Source organism: Platalea leucorodia, assembly GCF_965183815.1.
Source record: "Platalea leucorodia genome assembly, chromosome: Z".
In the NCBI taxonomy this organism is placed as follows: domain Eukaryota; kingdom Metazoa; phylum Chordata; class Aves; order Pelecaniformes; family Threskiornithidae; genus Platalea; species Platalea leucorodia.
Genome location: NC_138858.1, coordinates 13,737,887 through 13,753,650, shown reverse-complemented (window position 1 = coordinate 13,753,650; position 15,764 = coordinate 13,737,887). Strand labels below are relative to the sequence as shown.

Below are 15,764 nucleotides of genomic sequence, written 5' to 3'. Positions count from 1 at the left end.
AGACATACAGCTCAGTTCTACAGTGGTGTTGTGTATTAGCTGCACGCTTATTCTAGCATTAGCATGAAAAACCCTGGTTGGATAAACTGGGTATCAGTTGAAGAGGCAGACACACATTCATCATTCATCTATAAATGTCATAACAAAATTGGTAATTTTTAGAAAGAGTGACAGCAAATTAATAAAGTTGTTTTGGGGAAGTACATGCTGTTCGGACTTCATAGCATCCGTAGTCCCCTGGGGGGCGGTACCAGCGCTGCCGTGGAGTGCCTCCTGCTGCTCTCGACGTGTGCCTGTGTACCACAGCATTTACTGTTGCGTCTTATAAAATACGTTTTCACAGAAGCGCGGCTCACTCCCGAAGGGCTGCGCGTTGGTGTGCAGCGGGTCTGGCCTGGAGCTGTGCAGGGTGGTCCCCAGCGGCCTTCCACAGCGGTCACCGCTGCTGCCCCCATCCTGCCACCAAAACCTCGCCGTTTATACCCAATACATACAGGCACTTGTAAAACACACAGATGATAAAGTATTTGGTTTTATTTAAATAAGAAAAAAAAAATTAAGTCAAAAAGTAATACTGCAGGGTTAAGTCTGTGAGATTTCGCTTACGTAAGCATAGTCAATCTCTGGCTAAGAACCACCCTCGGCAGAACATAACTGGAGCTTTCAGTTACAACTATTTACCCTTACTATGAGGATACTCTGTAATTACAGCATGAAAAAAAAATCTGTGTGCTCATAGAAGCTGTAAAGTTTCTACAGTAATTATTTTTATCATGGCGCTCTAATCCAGTTCTCATCCTCTCCAAAATACGCTTTTCTTTTCCTCTTGCCGGTTTTGGGATTGCACAGCACGCCTGTTAGTCATTTAGCAAAGATGCACACTCTGGCCGGTGAAGTAAGACACCATGTTTCTTTCTTACGTAATCACTTTTTTTAATGTTTTAGTTCATTACCTCCTTCAGTTTAAAAAAAAAAAAAAAAAAAAAAAAAAGGGCATTGCAGACAGTCAGCAAGAACTCTGCATTTATCATTTTACTTTCATTCAAATTTTAACATTTGAGTAATTCCTTGACCCAATAAAGGTACTGTGTCAACTGGTGGGGGAAGGAGAGTATTCTGCCATTTTGTGTGATGAGTGGAAACTTTAGAGGAACTCAGTAAATGCAAGATCAATGCTTCTGGAAAATTATACTTTACCAGTTTCCTATACAACATACTACAGCCCTTGCTGAGCACCGCCTTCTCCAACTGCGTTGACAATTCCTGTGTAAAATCCACTTCCAGGTGTTTGTTATCCCACCTGTTGGTTTAAGTGCTACTCAAGAGCAGGTAGATCATGCATTTAAACAGAGGTGCAATACCAATTCCCATGTTGTTTTTCATGAGAAATCAGAAGAAATTAATTTATTTAGGACACTCATTTCTCCCTTCACTTATTCCAGCAAGGCTCTTCCACAAGACTTCTTCCCCAACACCTGGCATGCAGGTAGATGTACAAAACCAACAGGAATTGTCAAAACTGATTAACCAGCTTTGTCATCTTGCTCTTTCCGTTCTGTCTGCTGTTTAATGTAATTAAGTTGAAGGGGCCCTTGGGGATGGCAGAAAAGCCTGTGGTTTTTCCATGTCTTGGTGATGTTTTGTCTTTGACAGATGATCAAAAAAGCACAGGCCCCTGTATTGGCTACACTCACCCTGAGCTAATCCCTCTCAAAAGAAAAGCTGCAACACAAGTGTTAAAATAATTTATTATTTCCTCTGTGTGGGTACTTTATCCATGCAAGTTCCAACAGGAATGCAAGGTGGGTAGCTTTAAATTACTATTTCTCTAGCCCCACTGTGAAAGCTGCTGGGATGGTAGGTCAAATCCCGTTGTTAAAGAAAGGCTGGCAAAACCAAAAGAAAGCACAGGTTCCTTCACAAGACAATATTCCTTTTGTTGCATCTTCCTTTTTTCCCAAAATTAGGACTTGTCTCCTCTGTTTAACTCCGAACACAGGCAGTGTGCACCTCTTGGTTCTGGGAGAGCTTTCATGTACGATTCTGAAGACTGTCACTATAACAAAGTTCTATCTGTTTTTACGTTTCTCTTTTTTGTTTCTGGTGTTTACAACTCCGTTTACAGCTGGTGCTTGTGTTGCTTTTGCATGTCCTGTGGCTTTTAGGTGCTCAAACAGTTTATTTCGGGATGGAAACGCACAGTTGCAGGTTACACAGTGGATGGGAACTTCATTCTACAATGAGGGAAAAATCAAAATGCTTCACATTTGTATGGAACATGTAATAAATATAATACACTAATTTGTTGTACGCGGTTTCTCTTAGGCAACGAAATGTGAATAAGCTGTTTGTTTCTATCACAGGTATTCCATTACTGATAAACAATTAAGTATCCATATAAAAACAAAAAATCACAAATATGACTTCTTGACATTTTAAGGAGTACTAAGTAGAATCAATAACAAGAATAGAAGCCTTGCAAATCTAATTCAAGGTAAAGAATACATTTGATCTCACCTGACTAAAAAAGACTACACACTCACTGCTTTGGGCTCTGAGATTTAGTGAATTTAACATGTCTTAGGTGTAGTTATTACAAGATTTAGCTCTTTCTGGGAAGCATCAGTATTGGGAAAGATGCAAATGAATTTATTTGGCTTGAACTGCCTTGGGTACAGAGCTTTAGCTACTCTCTTAGAACTGAAATTTAGTCCTGCTCTTCTCTATGAGGACAAGAGCTGATGTTCCAGTCTCCTAGCTTCTAATGAAATCACAGGGATAGAAATACCTGCATTATTAAAAAATAAGCAAAAAACTGAAACAGAATTTGTGGACTGGAGGTGATCAAACAACCAACCTTGCTTGTAATAACATGACCACCGGCTTTTAAACAGCATACGTAATTTGACATACCGTTGTTGGGCGCTCTGAAGATGCCTTAGCAGACTTCTTGGCATCCTTGGCTTTTTTCCCTTTAGGCTTAGTACTGCTGATAAACAAAGAGAAAACAAGATCAGTGCAGAGGAACATTCAACACTTAAGAGCTTCTGATGATTTTCAGTCATCAGTGTGTCTGCTGCTTCTCCCTGTTCTCCTTTCACACAACACAATGCAAGTGCTTCCAGCAAAAAAAAAATAAAGCAATTTGATTTATATGGTCAACTGTTGATCTCAAGATTCAGCAGGCGATACATCTGCTACTGGTAAGTGATGTGGCAGGGATCTGCAGTCAAACGCCATTTCCAAAGTAGGTCCTAACACTCCTTGTTTAGCATCATATTTAGTCAACTCTGATTTGGTGGAGTAGTGCCCAGTTCACACCAGTGAGTAAATCTAGGCTTGTTTGACAGTATCAAACGCGACACAATGACACAGTAACTGCAATATTGCAAATCGGCGCACCTTTTCGCTTCAGTTTTTGCTTCATCCACTTGGCCAACATCTTCTGTAGCGCTTGCGTCCTCTGACGCAGCACGTCCTTGGCCATCATTTACCAGCTCCTCTGCTGAGCCGCTGTCCCTGTCCACACAAGGCACCTCCTTTTGTTCAACTGTTTCTTCATCAGCACTTTTATCAAGAGAGTCCTCGTAAGTCTGTCCAAACAGAATAAATGCAAGTTAACTACTTCAAGTTCATTAGTGATTATGTTTATAGCATTATACCTCGTTTACCTCAAACATGGGTGGGTGAGGAGAACACAGAGCCATGGACCCGCTTAATTTAACTGTGTGTTTTCAGTGAGATTGTAACAGGTAAAACCTTAGTTCTCCTGTTTTGAAAGATGAGGCCACCTGTGATGAAGGGAAGAAACACCAATAAACAGCCTCTAAAACTACAGAAGAGGAGAATGAAGGTAGCTTTTAATTACACACAGGGCTCATTCTGTTCGGGCTACCATTTCACCTCATAACAGTGGCTTTGCTTGTAACTTTACAAAATGTTAATTATTTAGACTAAAGTTTTCTGTGCCAGACACCTGTGTTAGGACGCTTAAGCCAAAGTAACTGAGGTGACTGAAGCTAGACAGACACACTGTATTTTCCCTCCCTAACATCAGAAACGCTGGCAGCCTTTTCCACGTACCAGAAGGCAGAGCAGACAGTACATGCAGTTTGGCAAAAGATCAACCCCTGAGCATGTCTGAAGCAAAACAGCTCAGCTCCCAAAAGCAGGATAACGTATTTGACCTGATTAATGCAACGCTACTACCTCTGGTATCTTTTCCAGAGTCTTCACTACCTGAAAAAACTTGGCCAATCTCTCTACCTTCAGGAAAAGAACACAAACACCATAGCGATTTCCTGCACTCCATAAAGCCTGGTGGAGGATGGAGGTTACATTTCCAGAAGAATCTCCCTACACAAGATTCCACAATTTCACGCTATGCGAGAGTGGCGCCTGCTGTCCGGGCTCCAGAAGACGTCGTGAACAAACTGATGGACGACAGACACAGTGCCTATATGCAACCTACACGGTGAGAACAAGACCTTCTGATCTCAAACTGAGGAGGCAAGAGTTGAACAGGAGCCTGACGGCCTGCACGGAAACAAGGTCAAGCCGAACTGACTTGGACTATGCAATACCAGCCAAAGAGAAGCGAGAAAAATTCAGTTGCTTGAAAGTCTCAGGGAAGTTTCTTGAAGATGAGACATGGTGTGGGAGAGGGCAGAGAAGGTGAACACATAGTAGGAGGCGAGAGGGGTTAGGCTGGGGGAAGACACGACCATCTTGGGAACGGAGAGAGGAGGCAGGACTTGATACAGAGAGCTCACAGAGACAGGGCTAGGATTAAGGCAGAAAGTAAAGAGGTTAGACTTGAAAAGGGTCGAGCTTGCGGAAGGCAGAAGAGTTTGCTCACTACAGCACTGCTGCCACTCAAGCCTGGAACAGCTTGCAGGTCTTGAATTTCACCCTGCTGCTGTCAGCACACATCTGTCATACCATGCACAGGCTCAGCTCGTGGAGGTTGGTGTTACTCGTGTTTACAATTCAACTGAGGGGTGCAACGGATGTGTTTGTACCAACAACTACAGTGTCAGTAGGATGCCACTAATGTGTTACTTCCCCCCTCCACCAAATTAGAGATTAACAAACAATACATTATACCAGCTCTAACAACCAAAGCAGAAAACGACCACCAAGCAGCTGAGCTGCTAATGCGCTAAGGTCATTGCTGGTCTTTCTGATCAATTCCTTGCATCCTCCCTATCTGCCTGTTTCCATCTGTTTTCCTTACACTTCAGACTGTAGCCTTTTTAGAGCCAGCACCACATTTATTAGGATCTGCACAAACAGAACAAAGTGAGATCTATGAGACTATTATCATAAAATCTGATCATAATAAATGTAATAAAAATTATTTTGCAGTCAGATGAGAACTAAAAGTATCTGAAAACAGTCTTCAAATTCTGTAGAACTTCAAGTTGTCTTGTATTTTTCAGGATAAAAAAAAGTTAAGTTAGGAGATAACAAAACTGGGTTGTAAAGTTCCCTGAATATCATTATATGGCTACATACCATCATTGTTTTCTGTTTCTTCCTCTGCTTCTTCGAGAGTCTGTAAAGATAAGAATTGAAAATTACCTCTTCTCAAGAAAAGAAAAAAAAAAAGAAAACAAACTAGTACAATTTCTAAAAAGGTACCAAGTTATATTTTTGCTATCCTCTTAACATGCTATTAGGGAGACAGTACCCACAAACAGAAAATTACTCATGCCTGAAATGAAAACAACAGTTCTCCTAAACTACTCATTGCATTTAGTAAAACATTTATTCTGCTCAGACTGAACTTGAAGATACTAGTGAGATAGTTGGTATGGTTTGGCTATTCAAAAAATGAAGCTGTACAACTTACTTCATCAATTCTGATTTTCAGCACACTCGTGCCAGCATCCAACTGACAAAAAGTACCAAAAAAGTACCAAATCAATAAACACTGGCCCTGTGCAAGTTCCCGTTTGAAAAATAACAACCACTTTTCCTTAATATGTAACTTTAAGAAGTAGAGAAAATATGAGACTATTATCAAACAACATTTGAATCCAGTGCTAATGCATGCATTTTACTTGAACTCTGATGCTAAGAAATATTTTAAATTGCACAGTACTGAGAGTTCCAACACAACTATAAATCATCGGAAGCTCCCTCTGAGGGCCTCCAAGACTTATTTAATCATTCGTCACAATAAAATTAAAGCAAATTTAAAGTACTTCTGCTTGGGCATGTCTTCTGTTTCTTCCTCCTCTTTGGTATGTATTCCATTTGCATCATCCAAGGACACAGGGAATTTCCCTTCTTCTTCTTCCAGTTGCTGTCGTAACAGCGCTACCATCTCTCGATGCTTCTTTGATTTTTCATGATTCTTCATGCTGTGAAGACCAGCAGATCATCGCTGCAGGTAGCTCTGAACAAACACTGCTAAATTTACATCTAAATTAATAACAGGCCCATTATCCATCACTACTAAGTATGAAAAATTCTGCCCTGACAATGTCTCTACTGGAAAGACGACACTGACCATTATGTGAAATTAAAAAGTCTTTAAAATGCATTTTTAAAAAACTTAAAACCCAACACCCCCACCCCCAAATCCCCAACCACAAGCACTTACGCTTTCTCAGTTTTTAACAATTTGTCACAAGCAGGGCAGTACAGACCATCAACAAATTCAGCTTCTTCAGTCTCATCATTCAGTTTGTCTGAAGAGATCAGTGGGGATCAGAGAGACAAGGTCAGATGAGCAATTTTTGAGGAAGCTGCTCTTAAAGCCCCAGCAGATACTCACAACACTGACATTCAGCTTCAATAGTATTATTGACACACAGAGAGATCAAGACTGTCTCACCAAATCATACATTAGCATAAACTGACAGCTGCAGCTTGATGTCTTCTCATGTTCAATAGAAAACACCAGAGAGGGCCAGACTTGAGGCTGGCACGCCTCGGCTGGAGGCAGGGAGTTCCACTACAGTCAGAACTGTGAATCTGGGGCTTTAAGTGCAGCGAGCCAATACTCAGGCTGACGACTCACTATAGATCACCCTCCCACACCCCATACCTTCGATGCCTTTTGTCTCCTGTTCTTCTAATGCGTCTTCATCATCTGACCCATCTCCAAATTCTTTTTCGTATTGTGCTTCCATCTCTTGCAACTCTCTCTCCAGATCTGACATAGTTATCCAGCTCTGCTCTTTATACTGCTCAGCAAGCCTTTAAGTAGAATAACACAGCAACATTGCAGCCATGAGATGGGAATTACAGAAACAGTATTATTTAAAAGATAACTTGATATTCTCTGGTATTTTAGGAGGGAAGTCCTGAACATACTACAATGGAGCAAACAATTGTCTGTAGGGCCTGGAAATCTGAACAGTTAATTTGTGACGTCAGTGGGCACATCTATGCTGAAACTAAAGAGGTATTAACGTAGGTGGGTCCTGCTTGAATTTCAGGCAGGAAATGCTGTACAGCATGGTCAATATCAAGCTGATGGCAGGAAAGTCAGCTCAATCCTCATAGCAGTACAGCTGTTTTACGTGCTGCAAGATCCAAACCCACAAACAGTACAGGACCACAAAAGCCACAAGCCCATTACTCCTTGACTTTGCGCTATGGGAATGTACCAGCTCAGTTTTCCAAATGTAAGTGTGGTCCAAGTTATCAATCAGTGCACCACAGTACAGCTGAATTTTGCTCCAGCTGACTCCTGGACTCAGAATTATCAAACCATTTGTCATAACATCAAGCATAAGTCTGCTTCACTCTCCCTTTAGGGGAAAAAAAAATAATATATATATAAAAAAATAAATAAGTTGTACATAATATATTCCATATATATTCTAACTATTATTATACAATTTTAATCAATATGCAATTATTTTGCAAGTGCACTCTTATTAAGGATTTAAGCCCCTTCCTCCCATTTGCAGGCAAAAATCTCTCCTAATTGGAAGAATAAATTGTGCTTACACTCTTCCTTCTACTTAATTTCGGGAAAAATAAAAGCATCAGAAAAATGCATTTAGTCCAATGAAAGGGTCCTTTCTGAAGAGCTGAAAGGAAAGGCAAAACTAAATTCATTCGTCCCACTTTCTTTTTAGCAGGTACAGTTCCAAGGCAGATGAAGCTAAGTAAACGTTGTCATAGTCCTGTTCTCCCTCATTCCAAAACATACATTCTTTTTTCTTTAGAGGACCAATGATAACTAGTAAATCTTACTTCCCCGGGTATGTAAAAGCACACTGGATTCTGTGCTACTACAGCCAGTTACCTGCAGCACACAGATAACTACTCCCTGGTCACCTTAGATCTCTACATGTCAGTACAATGCAGAGACACTCAAGTTTTAAAAAGCTGACTTAAGACCAAAACTAATACAGAAAATTTTCAAGGATGTTTAAAAGAGCAAGTGGAGCTACTATTAGAATCTAACTCTATACGGTATCCTCATAGATAGTTTCTCCAAGTTTAAAAGAAAAGATTTGTTCCACATTTACGTACTTGGCTTGTTTGAGCGTCTGCTGCCTCCGGAATTCCTCTGCTTTCCTAGTTTTTTCTGCATTTTGTTCTTCTACAAGTTTTCTATGAGCCTGTACTCTCTTATCCCTTTTACGAATAAAGGCTACTAGCTGACGGACCAGTTCATTCCTCTCTTTCCTTGCTTTATCTCTTGTTTTCTTGTTCTCTTTTTCCATAGCTCGCTTCTCCCAGCGGTTTGAGGCTTGTCGTGTGTCATATTCTTCTTTCCAAGCAAAGTGTTTCTGAGTACAGAAACTCTGCCAATATGCATAGAAAGGGTGGACTACCTGTAAGAAAAAAAATTTAAACAAGTCACTTGTTTAGGGGGGGACAAAAAACATACCAAATAATTCAGGACTTTTCTAGCAGTTTTGTGTCTTCTGTACAGGTCACAGTTTTCCCTCAGAGTGTAAATAAATCACATGAAGGTTTAGAGAAACCTCTAATATAATCCTTAAAATTTCAAACTGTGCCAAATCAACAAGCTTGTCTAAACTACTCCAAACTGCAACTTCTAAAAAATATCCCCTTGCAGGATTGGATCGTGCTGACAATAGTGCCCAGCTACTTAGCTGTGCTGTACTTTTCCTGTCAAACTGAAAAGCACAATCGGAATCAGATACGCTGTCCGCAAGCAGGCACATGCACGTATTGCCTAAGAACCACCACACTAAATTACACCAAATGTCAGCCATACATTTCCAACAGCAGCCAACGACCAGCACAAAAAGAGCGATAAAAGACATGTACATAATGCTATTTCTTCTCTGTATATTCTCTCTGCTTCCAGAGCAGGACAGAAATTAATAGCCCTTGATGGATTTTTCTGTCATGAATTTGTTTAATATTTCTTTTATTAACCCATGTAAATCGTTGGCATATACAACAGCACGGAGCCATGACTTACACAGTTTAATGAGGGGCTATGTGAAGATGCACTTACTCTGTTTTGCTAGCAAGTTATATGACTGCAGGTTAAAATTATGCCCTCTAGCTCTCACATTAAAAGAAACAGTAAATGATCTTTCCTTATTCTCCTTCCTTTTACTATTCATGAGTAAATGCTGGATTAATAAAATGGCATTTTTTTGTTTTGTTCTCTATTCCTCTCCAAATAGTTACAAACCTTCTGCATTTTGTATATTCAGGAAACAAGATACGCCTAAACTCCCTTCTGACGTTACTTGACCCATTAAGCTGCCGTTTTACGACTTACTCATACATGCACTACCATTTATATTTTGGAATACCTCATAGAAGTATTTAACCTAACAGTTTAATATCTCTTCTTCTAGTATTTCCTTTTCTCCTCCTTCTGCCATGGGTATTCACATGGACTACAACTATCAACACCTCAACACTAATTTCGAATGGCCTGTCTACATGCAAAGGTTCATGGCTGTGGCCTCTGGCAGGTAAGTCACTACAGTTTTCCTCTGCTATCACAATAACCAGTAAATATTCATATTTAATCCAAATACCTAAGCGAGATTAGACTCCCCATCTCAGACTTCTGCTTCAGAAGGGGCTATCTTCTGTGCAAAAGGATGCACAGCCATCAACTGATGACAGGGATCATCCTCCCCTTCACCAGCTGTATGAGCTAAGACTTTCCTCCTCCTCCTCAGCAGCTACGTGAAATACAAGCACATCTCTGGCATTCTCCAGAAGACTGTACAGCAGCTCTTGCTGAACTCCCAGGTGGATTTTGTTTTTCCTACTACTTATACTTGGAGCTGATCGCTTTTGTTTCTGCATCTAACTGACCTACAAGTTTTCTCTTTCCATGAAGTCTTGCAAAGTCACAGACTTAAGAACATCTTCCCTGGCTGCCCGGCATTGATCGAGCTGCCTCTCAGGCTTCTTGTGAATTAACTCAGCAGATTGAACCAGAAAGCATTCACATCACAGATTTTGAAGCCTCTGTTAGAGTTTTTGTAGCTCCTTTCTAAAACTCTTTTCCCACGATACTCCCACTGAGTAGAGAAGTGGGCACTGCAATGCTGGAATCCTCTGACAGCTTTCTCTGAATATAAGATACCAGGGACAATGACTTTCCCATTTAACTGAGGCTATTTCCCATAAAGTACCTCTATGGATCCCTTAAAAAAAAAGAAAAAAAAAAAAAAAAGTAAGTATTCTGCTTCCAGAACAGCATGAACAAGGCAGATGTCAAAGCATGCTGGTGCTAGAATTTCAGCCATTTTTGCAATTATTGACAGCTTAAAAGCTATTTTGGGTCTATAATCATATCTATCCCATGGCCTCAAAACAAGCAGTTTCCAAAAGATGTTTCAAGATAACTCCATTAAAAGATGGATTTTAGCAGCTTCAGAGACACTAAATATGCTCTCCCTGGGAAAGATTTCCATTTGTTAAGCCATCCTGTAATCTTACCTGACATTCAAACACCCATTCTGACACTGCTTAGTTTGATTTGTAATTTTGTTTCCAACGCCAGCCAAGTTTTGTATCACTGAAGTTACTTATTTTTAAGGTATGTATCAATTTAAATTTCATAGATAATTAGTCATACAGTACAATTCTACTAGAAGTGATGGGGAGAAGTAGCAGACTAGGAGCAACATTTGAGTACACTGATACTGTGCAGTTATTCACTGGGGAAAGCGCTATTACTTTACTATTTAATTTCAACACAGGAATACTGGTAACTTTAAAAAAGAAAAAAAAAGTAAGCCTGATAGAATACAACAAACAGTTGGCAAACCAGATGACAAGAATTCAAGTGTCCCCCACACATTTTCTTTTCTTGCTTCCCAAAGGAAAGCACGCAATATTTTGGAAATTTAATCTTAATACAGAATAATTGTAGATGACAACAGTATCGTAGCAGGAGCTCACATTGCAGGTCAACCACCGCATCTCCCATTTTCTAAAGGCTGTGTTATGCAGTAAGTGCTATGCAGTTTTTCTAAATGAGGCAAGACACTACCTGTTATTTAAAAAAAAAAAATTATCTCAATATCCTTTTCTGTAATGTAAGTTGCATTAAAACACTGGTAAACTATTCTCATCAGGAGGCAAAGAAAACATATGTTCTTTTGTTTTACGGGCCTTGCACTACACTTAAGTTTCATTGGCATAATTCATAGTTAGCCCTGTGATGTGTTTGTCTGACAACTTACCCTAAAAGCCTGGCTAATAATATAGCCCAACAGGAAATACCACATTTAATTCACCTAAATATTATGAATCAGAATGCAAGCACTTCCTTTATAGTAATGGTCTGTAGTAGTAGAAAAGACAGCAGATACATGGTTTTGTATTCACCTCAGAGATCAGCAGGAGCCTTTCCTTTGATTTCAGCGTGGTACAAAGTAATGATTTAACTGTGTTACTTTCGGTCCAGATTTACACTTGCTCTTACCGTATCGTAGTCGCTTTGAGAATATCCAAACATAGGGAACTCTTCAGTATCTTCCTGGGTCATATATTCCATCTCTTCTTCTGCAATCTTTTCAAAAACTTGTCGATAGACTGTAAAGAATCCCTGAAAAAACAAAAAATCTGACTCATTTTGCATGGCTCAATAACAGATGTACAAATGCTCAGCTACAGTAGTGTATTTTAGAGAAATATTACAATTCTGCAACAGCAACTCAAAATCAGGGTAAAGGCCTTCTAAGCACTTGTTCTAGACAGTAAGACCTTTCTGCTTAACGAAGTTCCCATTCTCTCACATTTCCTTCATGTAGTCTCTGTCCCTCCCACACAGCAAGTGCCTGTATTCAAATCTAAACTGAAAAATAAGTTTCAGCATGCTGGAGATGTTAAGTTTCTTGTTACACAGGATCAAGTTCTGAGGAGGTTCCAAATATAAAATTCACTATTAAGTATCCTATCTCTTTTTAAATTAAGACGTTACTAACTCACTCCTAGTATAGTAACAAAAAGACACATAAGGATTTTCTCTGGCAGAGGTTTTTCTAATCACCTGAAGCTTTTTAAGTTCTGATGAGTATCTTAAAATCCAACAGGGAATTCATTTTATGAAGCACACTTTCCCCAAGGACTGCTGTTATATTGCTATTTTTAGCTTGAAGCATTCTCGCTTGTTAAAGCCATTTCTGAATAAACAGATGGTATTGCAAAGCATTGGAACGCTTCACTATATAACGTAAATAAATAATATACACACACTCTGTAGTTGTATGGTATAGCTGGAAATCATGACTAAGTAATTGTTGGACAATAAGCAGGAATTAAAGCTTCCCTAAATGTCCAGCGTAAGTTTTGTCTTAGAGAGATTTGTGTAAGCATTATTACTACCTGTGTGCAACAATTCCACACACAGCTTCTCAAGATGAAGCAAATGCCAACACTTTTCATGAAATTTAAATGGATTCATTAAAGATTAACTAATTCGTTACCTTTTCATCGTCTCCATATCCAGAGTAACAACTAACAGTGAAGTAGTGCAGCAGATCTAAACTATCATCTTGATAGTCGCCATCAACTCCTCCTTTCAGCAGAGCTTCCCTGTGAGTATCATACCTAGCAAAAATTCACAGTGTCAAGGATGCAGAGACACAGAACACTCCCCGGTGCTAGTAAGCTAACACAGTACACCTATCGCCTCAATATATATCGCCCAGCACCTGGAATTTTTGTCTCATATCCAAAGTCTTAAGAGAGAAAAAAAAAAAGACAGGGTCAGTAAGTATTCTCTCTTGACCTTTAGTTTACTTACTATTACTTTATCTGCAATATCTATAAGCAGCAATTTCTCAAGGGGCGGCTAGCAGACACACTGGAGCAAGGTGCTTCAGTAAGCTTTCAGAAATGGGTAGGACATTATTTAAATCATCCAGTACGCACACACACACACAAAACCCCAAATCATACATTAGCACATAAAAATTGAAAAACGTTACTTTCCTTTCAAGAAGGACAAACTTAGTACAGGTGGTTTTGGCTGCATAATCTGGTAGATGCCTCAGCCCGTTTGCAAAACAAGTTACGCACAACATTTAAAGCAGCAATCTCTTAAGAAGAGATGCGTGTGCGTATTTCAAATGAGGACTGTTACACGATGCTACGTATGTCATTAAGGCCCACCATCTGCAGCAATCGATAGCTTACCAGACACCTGCATGCGCTCAGTCTGGTGCCGGCTCTTCCCCGCTAAGGCAGGGAGGACCCTGACCCGAGGGGTGCCTGCGCTGAGGTGCGAGCTGCCTCCTGCTCCGGGAGGGAGGAAGAGGCCAGCAGCGCTGTGTCCCCAGAGCCCCCTCGCGGGTGCGCGGCCCTGCCTCGCTGCGTGGCGCTCAGCCCTAACGCAGCCTGAAGCAAAGGGGACGCTCCTGCCACAGAGGCCCGCGCTGACTTGCGGCAAGGCCCGGCGAGAAGCAAATTCAAAGTCCTGGCCGAGACGGAATCAGAAGTCATGCCCAGGCCGCTACCAGATAAACGCTGCTCACCAGGCTCTTTCCTGGGGGTCACTGAGAACGTCATACGCTGCCTGGATTAACTTGAACTGCTCTGCTGCTTCCTCCGCGTTCTCTAGGTTTTTATCTGCAAGACAATTTAATGAAATTGTCAACGATTCCACGCACGACGGCAGCGGCCGCCCCGCCGGCCTCAGAAACCCGAGGCCGGAACGCCGAGCCGCCAGTGCCACCGAGGGCCCCGCGGCGGGCACCGACCCGCCGCCGCCCGGGCGCTGCCTGCCGGCCCCGCTCCCCGCAGGGCCCCGCCGGCACCACCGGCGAGGCACCGACCGCCGCCGCCTGCGAGGAAAAGGGGCTCCCCCGCCGCCGCCGCCGCGGACGGGGGCCCTCGGCGCCAAGCCAGGGGGCGGCAGGCCGGGCCCTCTCCTCGGGCCTGCGGCCGGGCCGGGCCCGCCGAGGCCGGGCGTCGCGGCCGTACCCGGGTGCCAGCGCAGCGCCAGCCGGCGGTACGCCCGCTTCAGCTCCTCCTCGCCGGCGTCGCGCTTCACCCCCAGCACCTCGTAGTGACACTTCATGGCGGCGGCGGCGGCGGGGTGGCGGCTCCGCGTGTGGGGAAGCGCCGGCCGGCCGGCGGCGCGGCCAGGGCGGCGGGCGGGGGCGGGGCCGGCGGCGGCGCAGCCATCAGCAGCCCGGGCCGCCGCCGCCGCCACCGCCCCCCGCCGGGAGGGGCTGGGCGGGCCCCGCCGCGGGGAAGGCGGGAGCCGGGCCGCCGCGGAGCGGGGGGGGCGGAAGGGCCCTGCCGCCACCAGAGGCCTGCAGCCCCGGGGCGGGCCGCGCTGCCGCCCGCCCTGTGTCCGCCGGCTGGCGGGGGGCGGTGGGAGAAAGGCGGGGGGCTGCTGTCCGCACCCGTGCTGCCGGGTTTGGGTCTGACAGCCCCCCGCTGTCACAGAGCCGAACGCCTTGTGCGAGAATTCCTGCGGATGTGGAGGAGCTCAGGTACAGCCAAGGCAGCTGCCGTGGCTCAGGCGACCGGTGTAAACTTTTTTGCTTTTTTGGCACCTGTGCTCCTCAGAGATCTCAGGTTTGGCCCCAGCCACCTTTTTCTCTAGATTAGACGTGTACCAGTTGGCACTGCATGAACCAAGCTTTGGATTAGACGACGAGATCTGGGGTTTGGGTTGATGGCAAGTTGAATACAAGTCAGCAGTGTGCCCTGGCAGCCAAAAGGGCCAACCGCGTCATGTTTAGGTTGGAAAAGACCTTTAAGGTCATCAGGTCCAACCATTAACCTAGCACTGCCAAGTCCACCACTAAACCATGTCCCTAAGCACCACGTCTACCCATCTTTTAAATGCCTCCAGGGATGGGGACTCAACCACTGCCCTGGGCAGCCTGGTCCAGTGCCTGACTGCCCTTTCGGTGAAGAAGTTTTTCCTAATATCCAACCTAAACCTCCCCTGGCGCAGCTTGAGGCCGTTTCCTCTCATCCTATCGCTTGTTACTTGGGAGAAGAGACCGACCCCCACCTCGCTACAACCTCCTGTCAGGTAGCTGTAGAGAGCAATAAGGTCTCCCCTCAGCCTCCTCTTCTCCAGGCTCAACAACCCCAGCTCCCTCAGCCGCTCCCCACCAGCCTTGTGCTGTAAATTGTGTCCTGGGGTGCACCAAGCACAGCACAGCTAGCTGGACGAGGGAGGCGATTGTCCCACTCCACCCTTCACTGGTGTGGCCCCACCTCAAGTGCTGTGTGCGGTTCTGGGCGCCTCAGCGTAAGGAGGACATCAAACTACTCGAGTGCGTCCAGAGGAGGGTGACCAAGATGGTGAAAGGCCTCGA

General features: G+C 43.4%; 1 protein-coding gene across 2 annotated transcripts; it reads right to left on the bottom strand.

Annotated features, from left to right (window-relative positions):
• Positions 1-588: 588 nt before the first annotated feature.
• Positions 589-14,567, bottom strand: DNAJC21 (DnaJ heat shock protein family (Hsp40) member C21). 2 transcript variants are annotated; one of them, XM_082337368.1, is made up of 12 exons: positions 14,407-14,567; positions 13,959-14,052; positions 12,909-13,032; positions 11,906-12,028; positions 8,500-8,804; positions 7,058-7,209; positions 6,611-6,698; positions 6,210-6,368; positions 5,518-5,557; positions 3,403-3,593; positions 2,914-2,989; positions 589-2,234 (listed from the first exon to the last, which is right to left on the bottom strand). In XM_082337368.1, the coding sequence occupies exons 1-12, from the start codon at positions 14,501-14,503 to the stop codon at positions 2,070-2,072; spliced, it is 1,614 nt and encodes a 537-aa protein (XP_082193494.1). In that variant the 5' UTR covers positions 14,504-14,567; the 3' UTR covers positions 589-2,069. The 2 variants fall into 2 exon arrangements, with proteins under 2 accessions (XP_082193494.1, XP_082193495.1); XM_082337369.1 differs by having other exon boundaries at positions 2,914-2,986.
• Positions 14,568-15,764: the final 1,197 nt, after the last annotated feature.

Bases quoted from the DNA above. Each gene is read 5' to 3' on its own strand.
- DNAJC21 (XM_082337368.1), bottom strand. From the start codon at position 14,503: ATGAAGTGTCACTACGAGGTGCTGGGGGTGAAGCGCGACGCCGGCGAG. The intron at 8,805-11,905 runs GTAAGAGCAAGT...TTTTTCTTACAG, and splicing joins CTCAAAGCGACTACGATACG to GTAGTCCACCCTTTCTATGC. The intron at 2,235-2,913 runs GTATGTCAAATT...CCCTCATTGTAG, and splicing joins CTTCAGAGCGCCCAACAACG to AATGAAGTTCCCATCCACTG.